We start from the raw sequence: 17,591 nt of genomic DNA on the forward strand, positions 1-17,591 counted from the left end.
GGGGTTCGGATCCCGGGCGCACACTGACGCACCGCTTCTCAGGCCATGCTGAGGCCGCGTCCCACATACAGCAACTAGAAAGATGTGCAACTATGACGTACAACTATCTGCTGGGGCTTTGGGGAAAAAAAAAGGGGAGGATTGGCGATGGAAGTTAGCTCAGGGGCGGTCTTCCTCAGCAAAAAGAGGAGAATTGGCATGGATGTTAGCTCAGGGCTGATCTTCCTCACAAAAAAAAAAAATGTTGATGTAGGCCGTTTACTAGACACACAACACTGTTCTGATCAATGAAGAATGAGCTATGGGGAGCTTCTGGTAAACACTTCCTCACTCCTAAAAAAGATACACAAAGAGAGAGATTTTTCTCCTTCTCTGGATATTGTTGTGTTTGGCTGTGATGGCTGGAATGGCTGAAGCTGTCTTGCTTGAGTCCTGAGAACAAAGCCTCACACAGAGGAGGTTAGTGCTGAGAGAACTGCAGAGAGGTGGACCTAGAGCAGTGACCTACTATGTCTGGAATGATAATAAATTACCTTTTGATTTAAGTCAACTTGAATTGGAGTTTTCTCTTACTCTCAGCAGAGGAAATTCAAGCTGATATGAAACATCAGTTCTAAGGGTTAGGAGCTGTAAGTAAAAGAACACAAAATGTAGGATTGACTAAGTGGAGAAGTGGGGTGGGGGCAAGGAGGATCATACTTTTCTAAAGGGAAAATTGGCAAACCTTGCTATGCTATTGGAAGTAGTTGGTTAAACCATGAGAAATCATACCTTGGGGTGTTGATGCTTGTGCCTCAGAGTATGGTATTAAGTGACCAGGAGGAAACCTTCAGGATGTTGGAGTATGTTGTGTACTTATTACAGCCTTCCGAAAGGTCCTACAAGAGAGATGGGTATGGATTGAAGCCGGTCTGTCTACAAGCAGAGCAAGAGTTTTTGGGGTGGCGAGACTGAAAATCTGCAATCTGTAATACAAATGTACTGAGTCTGATAAGCTGGAGTTCTTTAGGGTTGGAAAAGCCAAATTAGCTATCCATGCTGAAGTTAATCCAAGCAAGATAGGGAGGTAGGAAACTTAGCAGAAATAAAAATGAGGTAAAAACAAGCCTGATTTCTCAGGCCCCTTTCAAGTACTTCTACTTAAGCATTCCTGGCAAGACAAAGGGGACCCAAATCCATTGTTTTGAATTCCCTCAAGATAAAGGCTATTCAACTGAGGGCCCCTGGGAATGCCCAGGATATTGAGGTGGTGGTTAAGATACTGACGTTTTCAGACTCACAGACAGTGTCTAGACAAAATCTTGGGCTATGGCTACCAGCCAAGCTGTTAACCAAAAGCAAATAGACAGAACTTACTTAGTTTTTAGCATCTATATTGCCAAAGAAATTCCAAACTTGACCAACATAGTCTGTGACTGTCCACTCTGAGGCTATCACCTTTGTCATGAATTGATGTGACCCTTGGAACACTGAAGCGGAGGGTAAAACTTGGAGAATTGTAGAGTAGCAGAGCCTGAGCTTTGAAGGACTCTTCTTGAACCATCCCATCTCCAGTCTTCCTGTTATGTGAGAAAAAGAAATATCCTTGCTGTTTAAAGCAACTTCAGGAAGACGTTATAGTATTTTGCAATCAAAGGCATTTTACTTGCTAGACCTTCTTCTTGAAAATATGATTTTTATCTTCAGGGCTGCATGGAAGTCTCTTAACTCATGGCCAAGGGGCTGTGTTATCTGTTCCAAGCAATAATCACTATATTTAAGCCACCTCTCCTCTTTCTCAGGCTCCTCCCGCATTAACCTTACAGCCAAGACTTCATGCTATCAGTTTTTGTCTTCTCTAGTGTGGTAAGTAGAGGGACCTCCCAAAGATGTCTCACTCTAATTCCTGGAACCTGTGAATATGATGGATGGGATATCACTCCCAGATTATGTTATATTATATGGCACAGTTGACTTAAGATAAGGAGACTATCTGGATGGGCCTAATCTAATCATAGGAGCCTTTAAAAGCAGAAATATTTGTCTGGCTGTTGGGAGAAGGGGAAGTCAGAGGGATTTGAAACAAGAGGATTCAGCATGGTGTTGCTGGCTGCAGAGATTGAGGAGTCCATGAGCCAAGGAGTGTGGGTGGCCTTTAGAAGCTCAGAACACCCCTTGGCCCAAAGCTAGCCAGGAAATAGGGACTCAGGGCCTAAGTGCATAGAACTAAATTCTGCCAACAATATGAATGAACTTGGAAATGGATTCTCCCCCAAAGCCTCCACATAACAGCCCAGGCCAGCTGACACCTTGATTTTAGCCTTAGGAGACCCTAAGGGGAATACCTTGCGTGGACTTAAGACTTATGGAAACAGTGAGATAATAAATGGGTATTGTTTTAAGCCAGGAAATTTGTTAGAATTTGTTACCCTGCAGTAGAAAAATAATATATCTACCCTCAGGCTTATCTCTATTTCTAGCCATTTTTCCTGCCTTACAATCTTTCCAAAGTGAACTCTTTCATCTGTGTTCCAGAGTCTTCGATCCAGGAACATTGCTTTATCAGTTATCCTCTTTCTTCACAGTTTTGATAACTATCTTACATGAATACCTCCCTGAGATCCTGGTTTGTCTTTGAACTTAAATCCCACTCCTGCTTTTTGTTTCCCCTTTCCCACTAGTCTTCATCGCAACCCTATGATGTAGCTATTATTATTATCTTTATAAAGATAATTTCCTTAAGCAATAGAACTGCAGTTGACTGAACTGAGAAAAAATTCACTTCTCTGTGGTCAGAGCTCAGCTGCCATATCACCTCCTTTTATTATTTCCATGTTAGCTTCATGCTGTTTCTCCCTGTTAAAACTGAGAGGGATTTGAGGAAACTATTTTTTTGGAGTGATCGAGTTATTACATTTTATCATGAATTGTTTCATAATGAATTACAAAATGTAAAGTGTATGCCTGACAAGTATTTGTATTTTAACGCATTTCTAATTCTGAAATGAGGATCTTAATTTTTTTTTTCAGGTTTGAGCCATGGTGGGCATCAATAAACAGGCACAGAGATTGTCTTTGGTGCCAGTGTCGGGAGGGAAAACTATTAATTTTGGCTTCCTTAGCTGCTGACTTTTTCATTTGCATTGATGAGTGGAGAGGATTAGAGGGTTAGTTCTTGGCCTCGGTCTCTCGGTGTAAAAAACCCTAACCCCCTAAAGAGGCTGACAGAGGGTAATGGATGTCTGGTCCCTTAACTTTTCTCTTGAGTCCCTTCCCAACCTCTTCTAATCTTAAATTAATCTCATTTCTACCTTTGTGGGGCTTCGAGATTCCCAGTAACATACTGGTATGTTTCTTGTCACTACTGACATTATTTTATTAATAATGACTGATTGTACCATAACCTTTCTTAGACGGTATCTGCATGCTTCCCTGTGTTATCGTCACATCTGTTTTGAGGTTTCTCCTCTTTGAAAGTGTGCCATTGAAATGCAAATCATTGTTATTTTAAGTAACACTATATTGTTTCAACCTCTGGTAAGTTATAATAGGAGTCTTTTTCTTTGCCTATTTTTCTCAATTCTATCTTACATTTAAATAATTATTTACGATGAAGGATTGATATGTTTTGGTGATGAAAATCTGAAACGTATCTTTCAATGTGGTGCTACCTCAGGGTGATTGTATTTTTCTTCTTTTTTTTAGCCTAAAAATATTTTTTACTAAAAAATGGAAAAAATATAAGCTATGTGATGAATTTTTCTTCTCTGTGGATTTTGTTTTCTGTCAGCGTCTATGGTGAATTTTACATTAACTTTTTTTTTTTGCTTTATATATTTAACCCTATAGATTCTAAAAGAAAAGGAAGAATTGAAAAACCAGCTTTATGCAGCGTTACAACAAATAGAGAATCTTCGAAAAGAATTAAACGAAGTCTTAACCAAGCGTGCCCTTCAAGAGGAGGAGCTTCACTGTAAGGAGCAGAAACTAAGTGATGTTAAGGCGCATCAAGCTGACCTTGAACTAGAAGTTAAGGATTCCCTGGACACCATCAATAGGCTGGAAAGTGAATTGAAAAAGCAGAGTAAGTGTCAAAGCCAGATGAAAACTGAGAAAGCTCACCTGGAGGAAGAAATTGCTGAGCTCAAGAAGAGCCAGGCTAAGGACAAAGCTCAACTTCTTGAGCTGCAAGAGGCTGTCAAGGACTTGAGTGCCATCCGGGCAGATCTGGCTAATAAGTTGGCCGAGGAGCAGAAAGCCAGGAAAGAGGTGCTTAAGAACCTTTCTGACCTCCAGACACAGGCCAAATCCAGGGATGAAGAAACAGCTACAATCATTACACAGTTAAAGCTGGAACGAGACGTTCACCAGAGGGAGCTGGAAGATCTCACATCGTCATTGCAGAGTGTGAAAACTAAACACGAACAAAATATCCAGGAGCTGATGAAGCACTTCAAGAAAGAAAAGAGTGAGGCTGAGGATCATATTAGGACACTGAAGGTACCTGGGCTGAATTATCCTGATGATACTGAAGGAATTTTTCTGGTGGCTCATGAAGTTAATAAAGCGTAAACTTTTAGAGATCATTCTGTATTCCCAAGCACTGAAGGGAAGATAAAACTAACAATAAAGAGGCTTATTCATGCCTGTTCGGCCAGGTTGAAATGAGTTATAGTGGCCACCTGGGAGCACCTATTTCAGAGCATTGAAACCCTTGAAAAAGAACATTTAGCTATTTGGGGAGCTGAGGAAAGGCAGAGGTGGCAGTAAGTCGTGGACCTGAAACATGCCCTCATTCAACATTTATGACCTCCTAAAATATAAAAGGCAAAGACTTGTCAAGGCCATAGAAGCTATAACCACAGTCCTTATTAGTATGGTAACTAAAGTGGATCAGCTTATGGGCTGTGTAAACCCAAGGCTTTTGAGATTTACCCCTTCTTTTCCAAATCATAGTTGCCTGAGTAAATGCATAATTGAGATATTGCATTTGGGGAAATGTTCCTAAGGTCTAATGGTATTAGTATTATCACCATGCAGGGCAATCATTTCATAACATGATTGTCAGGACTGTGGTAAATCTTCCTTCCTTCTTGCTTTATTTTTTCTCCATAACACTTATTATCATATGATATAGATTCCATATTATTTATTTTTTAATCTCCATTAATTAAAATGTAACCTCCATGAGGACTGGGATTTGAGTCTGTTTTGTTTACAGCTATATCCCCAGTGCCTAGAACAGTTCTTGGAACATCTTAAATATCTGTTGATTAGGTGAATAAATGGGTAAATCTTCAAAGGTTAGTTATAATGGTTTTTTTCCAAAATTCCTTGAAATGCAACTACCATAAAAATGCTTATGATGAAAAATGAAGTTATATTGAAATAGCTGACATTTGTAGAATGTTTTCAGCTATTTTATGAATTCTTCCCCAGTTCTATGTAGCCTACTGGCAGTAGTGGATTTGGGGTCATTAATTGGAGTGGGCAGAACAGAACGGAGGCTGGAAGAATAGGTAAGAAGCCTCTACTATTATTTCATTGAACCTAAGACACCATCAGTTGTAAGATGCATCATTGTTGCGTGCTACTAAGAAAAAAAAAAACTGCCTGTGAAAACATGACATGCTATCGTCTCTAAGATAGCATCCCAAGACAAAGATGGTAAATGTGAAAAAATATGTGTCTTAATATTGATGAAATATGGCATAGTAGTCCTTCAGAGTTGATGAGGACATAAAGAAAAGTAGAATCAGAGATATGGAGAAGAAGAGCTGATTTTAAAGAAAATAAAATATATATCATGTTGATTGATTGGCTGTGATAGTAATAATACTAGCAGACATTTTTTGAGCACTTGGTTTGTGCCAGTCATTGCTGTAAGAACTTTACATGTGTTAATCATTTAATACTCACATCATCTCTGCAGATTATATGATATTCTTTTCTCTGTGGTGAGGAAATTGAGACATGGGAGGTTAAGTAACTTTGTCCAAGGTTTTACAGCTAGAGAGTAGTAAGACAGGGTTTGAACCTAGGTAGTCAAGTGCCAATGTTCTTAACTACCTTGCTGTACTGGAAAAGGTTTAGAATCAAGGATATCGAGATATAGACTTGGGTGACTAGGTGGATAATGAGGCTATTTCTCAAGATAGATAGTACTGACGGAACAGCACATTTGGAGAGAACAATGTTAGGTGGAAGGGATCTTAAGCCTAACCATGGAAGTCTACATAGAACGGTTTAGTACATAATGGGCTAGAAGTTGAGGAGGAAGTTGAGATTAAAGTTAAATATTTGGGAGCCAGTAACCCATTGGTGGTAGTTGAAATCATGGGATTTTGATGAGATCGTGCAGTGCGAGAGAAGAGTATGAAACTCTAGAACACCAATGTTTTATGGAAGAATTGAGAAAGAGAGTCTAGCAAATAAGAATAAAGGACCATAGGAGAGACAGAGGGAGAACCAGAAGAGAATGGTATCTTGGAATCCCAGGCAGGACATTTCAAGAAAGCTATAGTCAAGAGTATCAAATGTGGCAGACAGGCTAAAAGAAGAACTGAAAAAGTGTTCCTTCCATTTGTCAGAGATTGGTGGAGAAGATCCATGAGGAGATGTGAGGGAGTTGGGTCAAAAACAGAGTGGATAGCCTTCAACAGGAGACAGGGCATGTCTTCCTCTGAAGGTTTTGAAAGAAACCAGTGGGATTGGGTAAGTTGATAGGGATGGCCTGGGGTTGTTGATGTGAATCCTGACTGATAGTCTCTTTCTTCCTTCTGAAGTAGAGTAGAGCAGCAGTGCAGTAAGAAATTTGTGAGTGGTGGAGGTGTGAACTGCTGTGAAGGCTGGTATAATAAACTGCATGAGACTAGTCTGGGAGCATGTAATGTACTGCCATGTGGCTAACATTGAAGAAGAAGTATCATGGGCAAAGGATTGAGAGAGTGGAGAGATAAGAATCTCTGATCATAGGTTGCTTATTTGGTCCGGAATTCTTACATTGGAGTTTAAATTTTCAGAGTTAAGGCCCCAAGTGTGGTAACGCGGTGGATTGTTGTGGTGGAATGTGGGTGAAGGTGGTTAGAATAGAACAGGTCAAGTAACTTTGATGTTAGTTTGTTGGATAGATATTTGGATATTTCTGATGCTATTGATCACATGCCAAAAACCTCAATGAAGAGGATAACAGATCAGTCAGCTGTTGCCTTCAAGGAAAGGAGGATTGATGAGGAATAATGTGACTCTCAAAGGAAAGCAGGGTTTTTGCATGAGGACAAGTATGTAATGATTTGTTAGGGCATGGCTTGTGAAATGCTTCTTTTTAGGAGCTTGCATTTTCTTGAGAGTGTTGTTGAAACTGCACCCTCCCTTTTTTCTCACTGTAACTGACCTTTTTCCGGCTCTCATCACCATTGTTCAGGTTATGTAATAAACATACATGTCAGCAGGAGTTACTAATAATTTAAGCACTTGGCTCAGATTCAAGATCATCTCTATAAGAACATCACTCTCACACTGTGATATGCTTTCTTGAGTGGGAGGTGAAGTCATGAGGGACAGCCTGCTTAACCGAAATTACATTTGCTCCTGAATGCATTGTCATATGAACAATATATCATGTGTCATAGTAGAAAACAGGATGCCGGCTGCTAATTCGGATTACCGAGACAGGGCTCTAAGGAGCCTTCCTACTTCCCCCTTACCTCCTCTTTCTACCCCTAACTCCTCACTTTCAACCTTCAGATACCACCCGATTTCCTTTCCCAAAACATAGGTCTGAGTGTGTCACTTCCTGCTCAAAAACTTTCATTGATTATTTACTGTCTCTGGAACAAACTCTCAACTCTAGTCCAGCCCTCCTTGATATGGTCCCAACTGAGTTGTCCACATTTGGAGCCTTGTGTGCTCCCCAACATTCCTCATACAAATATACAACCATTTCCCACATATACTTTTCACTGCTTGTTCCTCGTCTGGATTGTCCTTCCCCCCAATCTGAAGGAGGAGAAATGCTGCCTAATCCTTCAAGGCCCAATTAATTTTTCATCTCATTTATGGATTCACTGAAGTTGGAATATATCTCAACTGAGGTTGGGATGAATCTCTCTATCCTCTGTTTCCATAGTTCTTTGTTGGTACCTCTAGTACAGCACATTTAGGCTGCCTTATATCATGGTTTGCTGTGTGTTCATAAGTCTCCAGAGAGGCGGGCATCAGGTCTTAGCTGTTTTTGTATCATCTTATGGTTTCTAGCATAATGTTCGAGACATACAGAAGCTATTCAATGGATGTTGGGTTGAAATGTTTAAAAAGCTGGAAATCAGAAGATTTGCTCCTGACTTGCTCTGTGACCTGTCTGGTTTGGATTTCTCCCTGTAATGTGGGAAAATTGATTTCCTCATCCTTTCTTCAGGAAGTGTTTTGAATTCACATATAGTGAGATGATACTAAAGCTTTAAGAAATTCACGTGTATGTAAAGAATATATAATTTAGAAGTACTCTGTAGGTCTTCTAAAAACTTGAGACTTTTTTTTTGTAATTTGGAAGACTGAGATCTAGGAGGGGTGTTGCAGACACTCTTTAATGTAGGACAAAAGCAGCACAAGAGGGACCGGAGATTGTGAGAGGCCCAGAACTTTCCTTTTAAACTGAATAAATTATCCATAAGGAACAACCTCCACCTCATGCTATTTCATTAATATAATCCTATACTTTTTACTTATTTATGTTAATTAAAAGGAGTTGATACCAGTGGTCATCACAGAAGATTTAGTATACTGAATTACGTACAAGAGGGCTCTGGACAAGCAGCTCTATAAATGTTATATTTCTTTGTCTTTCAGCTTCACCTTAATGTATTACTTTTTCTGAGTCTAGAAAGTGCTGGTACGTTACTCATAATTTTTCTCTGGACAAATTATATTTTTTACCCATCTAGAACTACGCTTCTCATGCCTATTTTTAAACTTACATGTAAAATATTTTAATGAAATACTCTAGCTGCTATTAATATTTGAAGGATATTGGATTATCACCTCATTACGATTTCAACAAAAATCATTTTGTAGAGCCTTTTATTGGAATCAAGAGACCAAGGATTGGCGTTCTGTACTTTTGCCACTTGCTGGCCATTTGATCTTGATCAGGTTACTTAACCTTTTTGCACCTCATCAATAAAATGGGAATAGTAATGTCTTTGTCTATGACAGAGTTTTTGTGATGTGACATCACTTTGTAAACCCTAAAATAAAGTGTAAATGTAATAAGAAAACCACAACAAGAAGGAAGTTGTTAGTCAAACTTAGGCATTGGTGTGCTGGTAAATGTTTTAAAATAGGGTCTCTGGGGGTGGAGGGGAAACCCTGATTTATAGCATTTGCCAAGTTCAGGGGTATAAATACCCCCATTTGGCTGATTTCAAGCTATCGAACAAGGTGTCACTTGAGAGGGACAGAGTTGGGAAGAGGTGAGCACAATTGGTTTTTCAGAGTCTCTATGAGCTGGCTCTAGCACACCACTGGCCTTAGGGGGAAACCTTCTCTACCTATGCTTTTTATGAGACATAAAGAAAAGCCAAAGCAGTCTACTGAAACTTAAAATCTTAATTGAACAATTTTCCTGATGAGAGAGTTTATTTTGTAAGTTTATTTTTGAATTGGGAATACAGGATTCCTCATAAAAAAATCAATTCTTTTATTAATTCAAAGTGGCATCAAATCTTAGGTGAATTTTGTAGAGCGAATAAAAGATCGATTTTTATCTAAAACTCATAGAACTTCTTCCTTTCAGGAAATTTCTTCCAATGATTGTGTTTCTGCATACCCGATTAAACACATATAAAAAGAAAAGAAACAGATATATTTTTGGCATTAAAACATTTATTTTAAACAAATTGTATGTAGTTGCTTACAGGCCATTAGTAACTAGTAGGTGTGACCAGTTAACATTGCAAGTTGCACCCAGCTGGTTTTTAAAGCCCTATAATATGTGTACCTTTTGAAAGGCAGTTTGGCAGAGGAGTTGAAAGCATGGATAATAGAGAGAATTCCTGGGTTCAGATTCTGACTTTGCACTTGCTGTGTCCCCTTGGGCAAGTTCTTAGTGTCTCTGTGCTTCAATTTTCAAAAAAGGAGGCAATAATAGTACCTCCTCGGTCAGTTTGTTGTGAGGACCATATGAAGAAAAACTATACAAGAAGATCTTAGAGCAGTGCCTGACATGTAGTAAGTGTTTACATTGTTGTTATTTTAAAAGTCTTTAAGTTCACATCCCTGGCAAATTTTTATTGAATCCCATACGCAGGATAGATTATTCCTAATTTTTCTAAAGCTGATTCTGGTTATATTCTAAAGATCGAAAATCATTTACTTTATGACACTATTGGTGCTGAAATAATCATTGGTAAACTCTTTTTTTTTTTTTTTTTTGTGAGGAAGACCAGCCCTGAGCTAACATCTGATGCCAATCCTCCTCTTTTTTGCTGAGGAAGACTGGCCCTGGGCTAACATCCATGCCCATCTTCCTCTACTTTATATGGGACGCCGCCACAGCATGGCTTAACAAGTGGTGCGTCAGTGCGCGCCCGGGATCTGAACTGGCAAACCTTGGGCCACTGCAGTGGAGCGCGTGCACTTAACCGCTTGCGCCATCAGGCTGGCCCCGATAAACTCTTTTTCATATTAAGTTATTGTAGTTTCTTGGCTGCTACAATTCATAATCTTTTTAGCCTACAAGAGTGGTATCAATAATTACATTGTACAAAAAGTACACAATTCTTTCACAAAAACCGGGAGATAGGTTGAATAGGAATGTTGTTAAGCTCCTTTTATAGATGAAGAAACTGATCAGTCATTAATATCTCATAGCGTTTCCTTTTTGGGACACTTCTGTAATAACTCCTTCCCCTCTCAACAGAGTTAGTGTTCACGAATCCCTGCTTACACCTTTATAAAGCACTTCTCATTCATTGTTGTGGAAATTGAGTGTTGCATCTATCTCTTTTACTGTTCACATCTGTTATCTTCAGCACCTAGCACAGTACCTTTCACTTAGTAAATGCTCAGTGAGTGCTAAGGAGTGACTGAATAACTGCAAAGAGCATTTCCTTTGTGTATGTTTCTGTACAAATGCTTAGCGATAGCAGAATCTTGAAGTATTTGCCCACTGATATGATGTGTAATTTGTTTGGTGTACAGTTTGGCTGTGGCCAGTGGACTTTCTCTTTTCTCCTTCTCTTTTTCTCAGGCAGAAAGCTTAGAAGATAAGAATATGGCTAACAAGCATCGTTGTCAACTAGAGAAGTTGAAATCACTGTGTGACAGGCTGACAGAGGAATTAACCCAGAATGAAAATGAGAACAAAAAACTGAAGCTAAAATATCAGTGTTTGAAGGACCAACTAGAAGAAAAGGTAAAAATATGAATGAATTTTAATTTAAAAGACTTATTTGACTTTCTTCTATTTCTTCTAGAACACATTTTATGTATTAATAAATGCTAATTGTAATCTTTCATAGGAAAGTTGTATTGGTCCCAGAAAAAATTATAGAAATTTATTAGAATGCTGTGATATTTATTCTTTTAACCCACCAGTAACCTTCTAATACACTTAATTTAAAATTTTTTTGGATCTTAAAATAGGAGTTTAGAGGCAAGGTAGCAAAGAAAGAAATTATGGTTTATTGAGGACCTATTGTATGTCAGGCATTTATGCCTAGTGATTTACATATGTGTACTTATTTAATTCTCACAATTCTTTGGGTTAGATTTTTCTTTTCTTTTTTTTTTTTGGTGAGGAAGATCGGCCCAGAGCTAACATCTGCCAATCCTCCTCTTTTTGCTGAGGAAGACTGGTCCTGGGCTAACATCCATGCCCATCTTCCTCCACTTTATATGGGACGCCGCCACAGCATGGCCTGACCAGCGGTTCGTTGGTGCGCGCCTGGGATCCAAACCAGCGAACCTCGGGCCGCCGCAGCGGAGTGTGCGCACTTAACCACTTGCGCCACCGGGCGGCCCCATTTGGGTTAGATTTTATTGATCTCTTTTAACCTATGAGGAAACTGAGGCTCAAAATAAAATATAGAATAGTTAAGTGCTCACTATTTGCTAGGCACTTTAACGCTGATAGTAATTTTATGAAATTGCTTCTATTATGCTCATTTTTGCAGTTGCGGACTGAAGCTTAAGAAGGTTAGTGACCTTGGAACATCCCCAGCAGGCTCACTGCTTTCCTATTAGTAGATGTGTAAATTTATTTTGAGTGTCTGCTATATATCAGGCATTGGGTAGAATACTAGGGACTTCTAGAGAGTCACTACTTTTATGGCAAGAAGTCAACGAAGAATAGAAGATAGAATATTTAAATTTGCTTTCTGTTTCTTCCACCAACTTCCTAAAAGGATTTGCAGTTGAGTGTGATAGAAGTCAAATGTAGAAAAGACCATTAAAGTACAGATAATAGGATGAGGCAGTATAGACTGGGCCAAATGAATCCTATACTTGATAAGGGTTACTGAAATCTATGATGAAGAAACTATCATTGGGTGGGGTGTCATAAAACTCTTCATAAACTTCTAAGAAGAAACTCCACTCTCTTAATGCTGTGCTCATCTTTTCCTCTTTTCGTTGTTTGCAAAATTCACTATATTTTAGCTATGTTTTTTACCTTTCCAGTAATTGTTAAGATCAAGGAAATAAAATATAAGTTAGTTTGGAATTTATGATTAAATGTGCTTAAGTTGCTATATTTTGGCCTACAACCTTGACAACCGCGCAATTTGGTTATTATGTCATGCTTTGTTTTGATTATGTCTAACTTTCACACATATTTAATGTATCAGTTGCCAGGGTGTAGTTGCTGTGGAGATAATGCTCAATTTTCCAACTTTTCCATAATTAAAATTTTAGCCAGAAGATTGTTAACATGTTTTATATTTACTTATTTACTTATTTGCATTTAAGAAATAGTGGTGAAAGTTTTGATATGTTGAAAATGTAAAGTTTCCTTGTTCTGCTTAAAATAAATGTTTCTTCACTGATTCTGTTTAGTGATGTTCCAGATATATATGTGTTATCGCTCATTCATATAAATGAAACATTCGCCTTAGAATAGAGTTTCAAGAGTTAATGATTGTATTCCATTGCTATGTATGAAGCATCTAGTATGTAGCAGGCATTGTGGTGGATGCTGAGGACAGGATATAGACAAGAGACAGGTCTGCAATTGAAAGCTCATAGGGGGATCATTAAAAACAAAATTCCTTTCAGTAGTTAAAACTATATGCATCCTGTCAAGGGATACTAACGCAGAGAAAGGATGTCTCTGAAGTCTAAAATGGTAAATAATCTTAAAGATGCATAGACACACACACCCCTACATAAATATTACAGCTTGTATCCTTGCTTTTCTTTAATAATTTTTGTATACATGATTGTTGTGTACTTTTGATTGACTTAGCTGTTTACGTTGCTCCGTTCCTTAGTATGGTTAGCTATGAGTCAAAGTTTCATTGGGTCAAACCATCCACAGATAGGGCCTTTCTCTTTGAGAGATAGTATAGCGTTAGTGGCTATGGGTAGAACTTTCAGTATAAATCATTTTCTAGCTGTGTAGCTTTAGGCAAGTTGCTTAAAACTCAAAGCCTCAACCTTGTCATCCTTAAAATAGGTATAATGATACCTTTACTATAGAATTAAATCTGAAAATATGTATAAAATGCTTGGTAGAGTATCTGGTATCTAATAAACTATTAATTAGTAGCTGCCATTTCTTTTGATATTGTGGTGTTTCCAAATATATGCTGATAAATGGTTCAACCAAGCAGTCAAGCAATCAGCAAGTATTGATTGACTGCTTATGGTCCTTCTAATAATGTGTTATGTAGTTAAGGGCCAGGGAACTGGGAGTATGAATTACTGAAGAATTATGCTGATTGGAAATTTAGAGCCAGACTGTGTTGAATCACTTGGACAGATGGTGCACCCAGGTGGCACCCGTGTGAAAGAGCTGGCAGTTCTAGCAGTAAGTGATATTGAAGGCATATGTGTTTAGCAAACAAAACAAGTGGGCAGTTTTATAAATATGTTTGCTCTTTGAGGACAGGAACCGAATCTTGATTGTTTTTCCACCCCCAAGACCAGGCACAGAGCCTGACACGCAGTAGGTAATTTATAAGTAAATTGTGGAGAAAGAGGTATGTGTGTACACACACACATACATATACATATGTATATATGTAGGAAAAGAAATATGGATAACCTATGGAGATATATATATATTCTCTCTCTCTCTCTGTGTGTGTTGGCCAGACCAGGGAAAATAAAACAAGAAAACAAGACAAAAATACATTTTCAGTGAAAAAAAGCCCTGTGACTGTAGCCCAAAGATACTATTTAAGCAAAGCAGTGAACTTGATAAATGAGGCCTTATGGATTGAAGGGGTTTGTAATGTGACTCGGCTGTAATCAAAAGGGCAGCCTTTCTTGCTTACGTAACAAAGTGGCATTCTTGCGCTCCCATCGCCAACATAAATACATGATGCTGCTCATGCCGCTAATGCACACTCCTCCCTTTTTTTTAAATGTCTTGCTACTATTTTGACTGGGTACTTTGGTTTAGGTGTTTGTGTCTTATGTTATTGCTTGGAAAGCTAAGACATGTTAAAACTGCATCAAAGTGCATATAAAGCATTAGCACCAGCAGCCTTAATCAGTGATAGAAGATTGCTCTTAGTATATGTGTACAGAATAACTAACTTTAGCATATTTTCCTCATGTATTCAGTGGTGATATGTGGTAATAAAATCCACTTTTTCCAACATCTGACTTTGCTTTAACATCAAATGTTATTTTTCAATTTTACACGACAAAGAGAACAAGTATTATGCAACCCACAGAATTTTTACATATGCATTTAAGACTTTATTATGAGCTTCTTACCAGACAAATGCTCTCGTGACATGTTACAGTTAGAAATTTCTTCCATCTATAGTATCATTAAAATTTATTATTCCTTTTGCTTAAAATTTTAAAGGAAAAGACTTGATTTCTTTTTTTGTTCTAAAAAGATCTTATTAATATTAATCTTTTTATTCTTCTGGCATTTACCTGGAAACTCATAATACTGTTTATTCTATCAGAAATATATTTTTATTGGTTTCAGTGGAATCTGTGAATCACCAAAAGAGTTAGTGTATAATTAAATTATTTTTGCTCAGCAAGTCAGCATCAAAGTTTAAATAGTGAAGGTTTCAAATGTCTTACCTATACAGACCTGTATCTGATATAATTTTTAAAAATCTATTAAAATAGGTATGAGTTTATTAAGGATACTGGCCATCTTTGTAGAGCTTTGCAAGTAATTTTGTAGTGTAAGTATTAAAAGAAAGATTGATTTTAATTTTGAATATGTTTGCATAATGTTTTAGACACAGCTGGTGCCTAAAATTAAGAAAACATTATTTTCTAGATTATTCTACCCTATATATTCTCTTGGCCCTTATGTTTTATGAGTATGGCTGTTTTATGAAAAAATATATACAGTATTTTCTGCAGGTATATTTATAAGTAACGAGAAAAATGGTATAAAGAAAATGATAGAAATATTCTGAGATTGTTTTCCAAAGTCCAATGCAAACAAAATAAAGACATTTATTTTCAAATATTAGTGAAAGAATAATTTTACTGATTGTATTTGTTACTAGAAATTCTGAAATTGTAGATTTAGAAAATATTTGTTTTTTAAAAGGAACATTTAAAAATTATAAAACAGGAGATTTTTATTGTGGAAAATGCAGGGCACTTTTTAGGAAGATGTAAAAATTTACCCGTGATCTCACCATCTAACTTTTCTTGATTCAAGTTTTGGTGAAATTCTTTTTAGGGTTCTTTTCTATGCACACAGATCGCATTTGGGATCATGCTCTATGCACAGCTTTGTATTCTGAATTTGTACGTGTCATTGAACATTTTTCAAAATCAAGCTTGTCACCTATTATTTCATCTGGTGAATGTAGCATACTTTTGTTGTTGATTACATTATTTGTGTCTTTTTTTCAATTTGAAAATTACAGAGCAACTAATTTATATCCTATATGATCTAGTACTTTCTACATTTGGAGCTTTCATTTGTATTTGCTGCTATTTTAATTCTAAACAGAATTATGAGGATATGCTTCTTGCTGCTAGATACCCAAAGATTTCCTCCCGAGGAAGGCAGAGGTGCTCCCCTCATTTTTCTTTTCCCCTTTAATCTGTCCATAATCCCAGTCATATATGGAACTTCCTGTGTTATAGGAGGTGCTGGCATATGCGTACACATACCTTGTAGTTAAAACTAGCCACGACAATGTTGGAAGATTCTTCAGTAGTTTCTGTTTTTCTGCCCCACAAAAATCTATGTGCCAGCTTTTGTTTTTAACAAGCATTGTCCCAGAGCTTACAAGATAGTGCTAGACTGTTGTGGCAGAGGTGGTATTTCTCAAAACATTTGGCATCAGTGTAATTCTGAAGTGTAAAGGACCTTAAAGCACATCAACTCTGAACATCTTCTTTTATAGATGAGGTGATTCTGGCCCAAAGAGTTAATTCACTTGCTGAAGTGCTTCCAACTGCCCATTGGTAGAATTGGAAATAGGACTCAGGTTTACCAATCCTATTTTTTCCATTGTGTCAGAATCTATAAGAACCATTTCCAGCCAGTATATAAATTGTGTAGGTTATCTGGGATGCTTAGCTACCTCGTATAATACTTGTTTATTTCCATGGTTATACTTAATTCTCTTTAGAGGACCTTATTTTCTTTTATTAGCTCTTTTAAGAGATGAGAATAACTGCGATGAAACAATTAGGAGACACCTTAAGACCACAAATTGTGAGACATCTAAGGCTATAGCAGTTCACAGGAAATTAAGTGTTGAAAATTGAAAAGATCAGGATTCATAGAAATGTATTATTCCTTCCCATGAAGTGCTTTATTTAAATTATTTGTGAAGTGATGCTTAGCAACATATTTAAAGCTATGGCTATGTTGGATAAAAACACTTAGGAAATAATTTTCTTATACAAAATGTGGATCTTTAAAAAAGTGGTAATTATAATTTACATTTGCAAGTGTAATTATGATGCCCATTTTTACAGATGGTGGAAACTGAGGTTAAGAGTAGAGTATAGTGACTTGCCCAACATTGCATGGCTTGTGGTAGAAACAGGATATGAGCCCAGATTCCTTGTATTTTTTCCCCTTTATTTACTGCCAGTAAAATGACTCACATTTGTGTCTTTTCATTGACTTTTAGTGTTGAATTTAAATTTAGGGTTATTATATTCAACAGATTACCGTATACTCTTATTTTTTTAGTCTGACAGAAATTTTGGAATAGGAGTCATCAATGATTTTGTTAAAAATCTAATTAAAACCTGATATTTCCATGTAAAAGATATCTGTGACTGGAAAAAATGAATCAGTGTTGTTTAATTTTGTTTTGGTTCTAATTTGACCTTCTGTTTAGGATTGCTCTTTTCCATGCTGTGGAAAAATATATATAATTGTCAGATGTCTATAAAGTGTTCACTACTTTGCAAAATCACAGTTCCATATTTTTACTGAG

The 17,591-nt window shown here is 37.3% G+C and overlaps 1 protein-coding gene across 11 annotated transcripts in view; it reads left to right on the forward strand.

The window, feature by feature from the left end:
- CEP128 (centrosomal protein 128) overlaps positions 1-17,591 on the forward strand; it is a 405,817-nt gene that overhangs the window by 137,125 nt on the left and 251,101 nt on the right. For all 11 annotated transcript variants that reach the window (XM_087448103.1, XM_087448098.1, XM_087448101.1 and 8 more), the window contains 2 exons: positions 3,829-4,479; positions 11,228-11,392. In XM_087448103.1, the coding sequence (XP_087304229.1) occupies positions 3,829-4,479; positions 11,228-11,392 (816 nt within the window). The remainder of the gene's footprint in view (positions 1-3,828; positions 4,480-11,227; positions 11,393-17,591) is intronic.

Source organism: Ceratotherium simum, chromosome 24, assembly GCF_057802395.1.
Source record: "Ceratotherium simum simum isolate JZ-2026a chromosome 24, ASM5780239v1, whole genome shotgun sequence".
NCBI classification, from domain to species: Eukaryota; Metazoa; Chordata; class Mammalia; order Perissodactyla; family Rhinocerotidae; genus Ceratotherium; species Ceratotherium simum.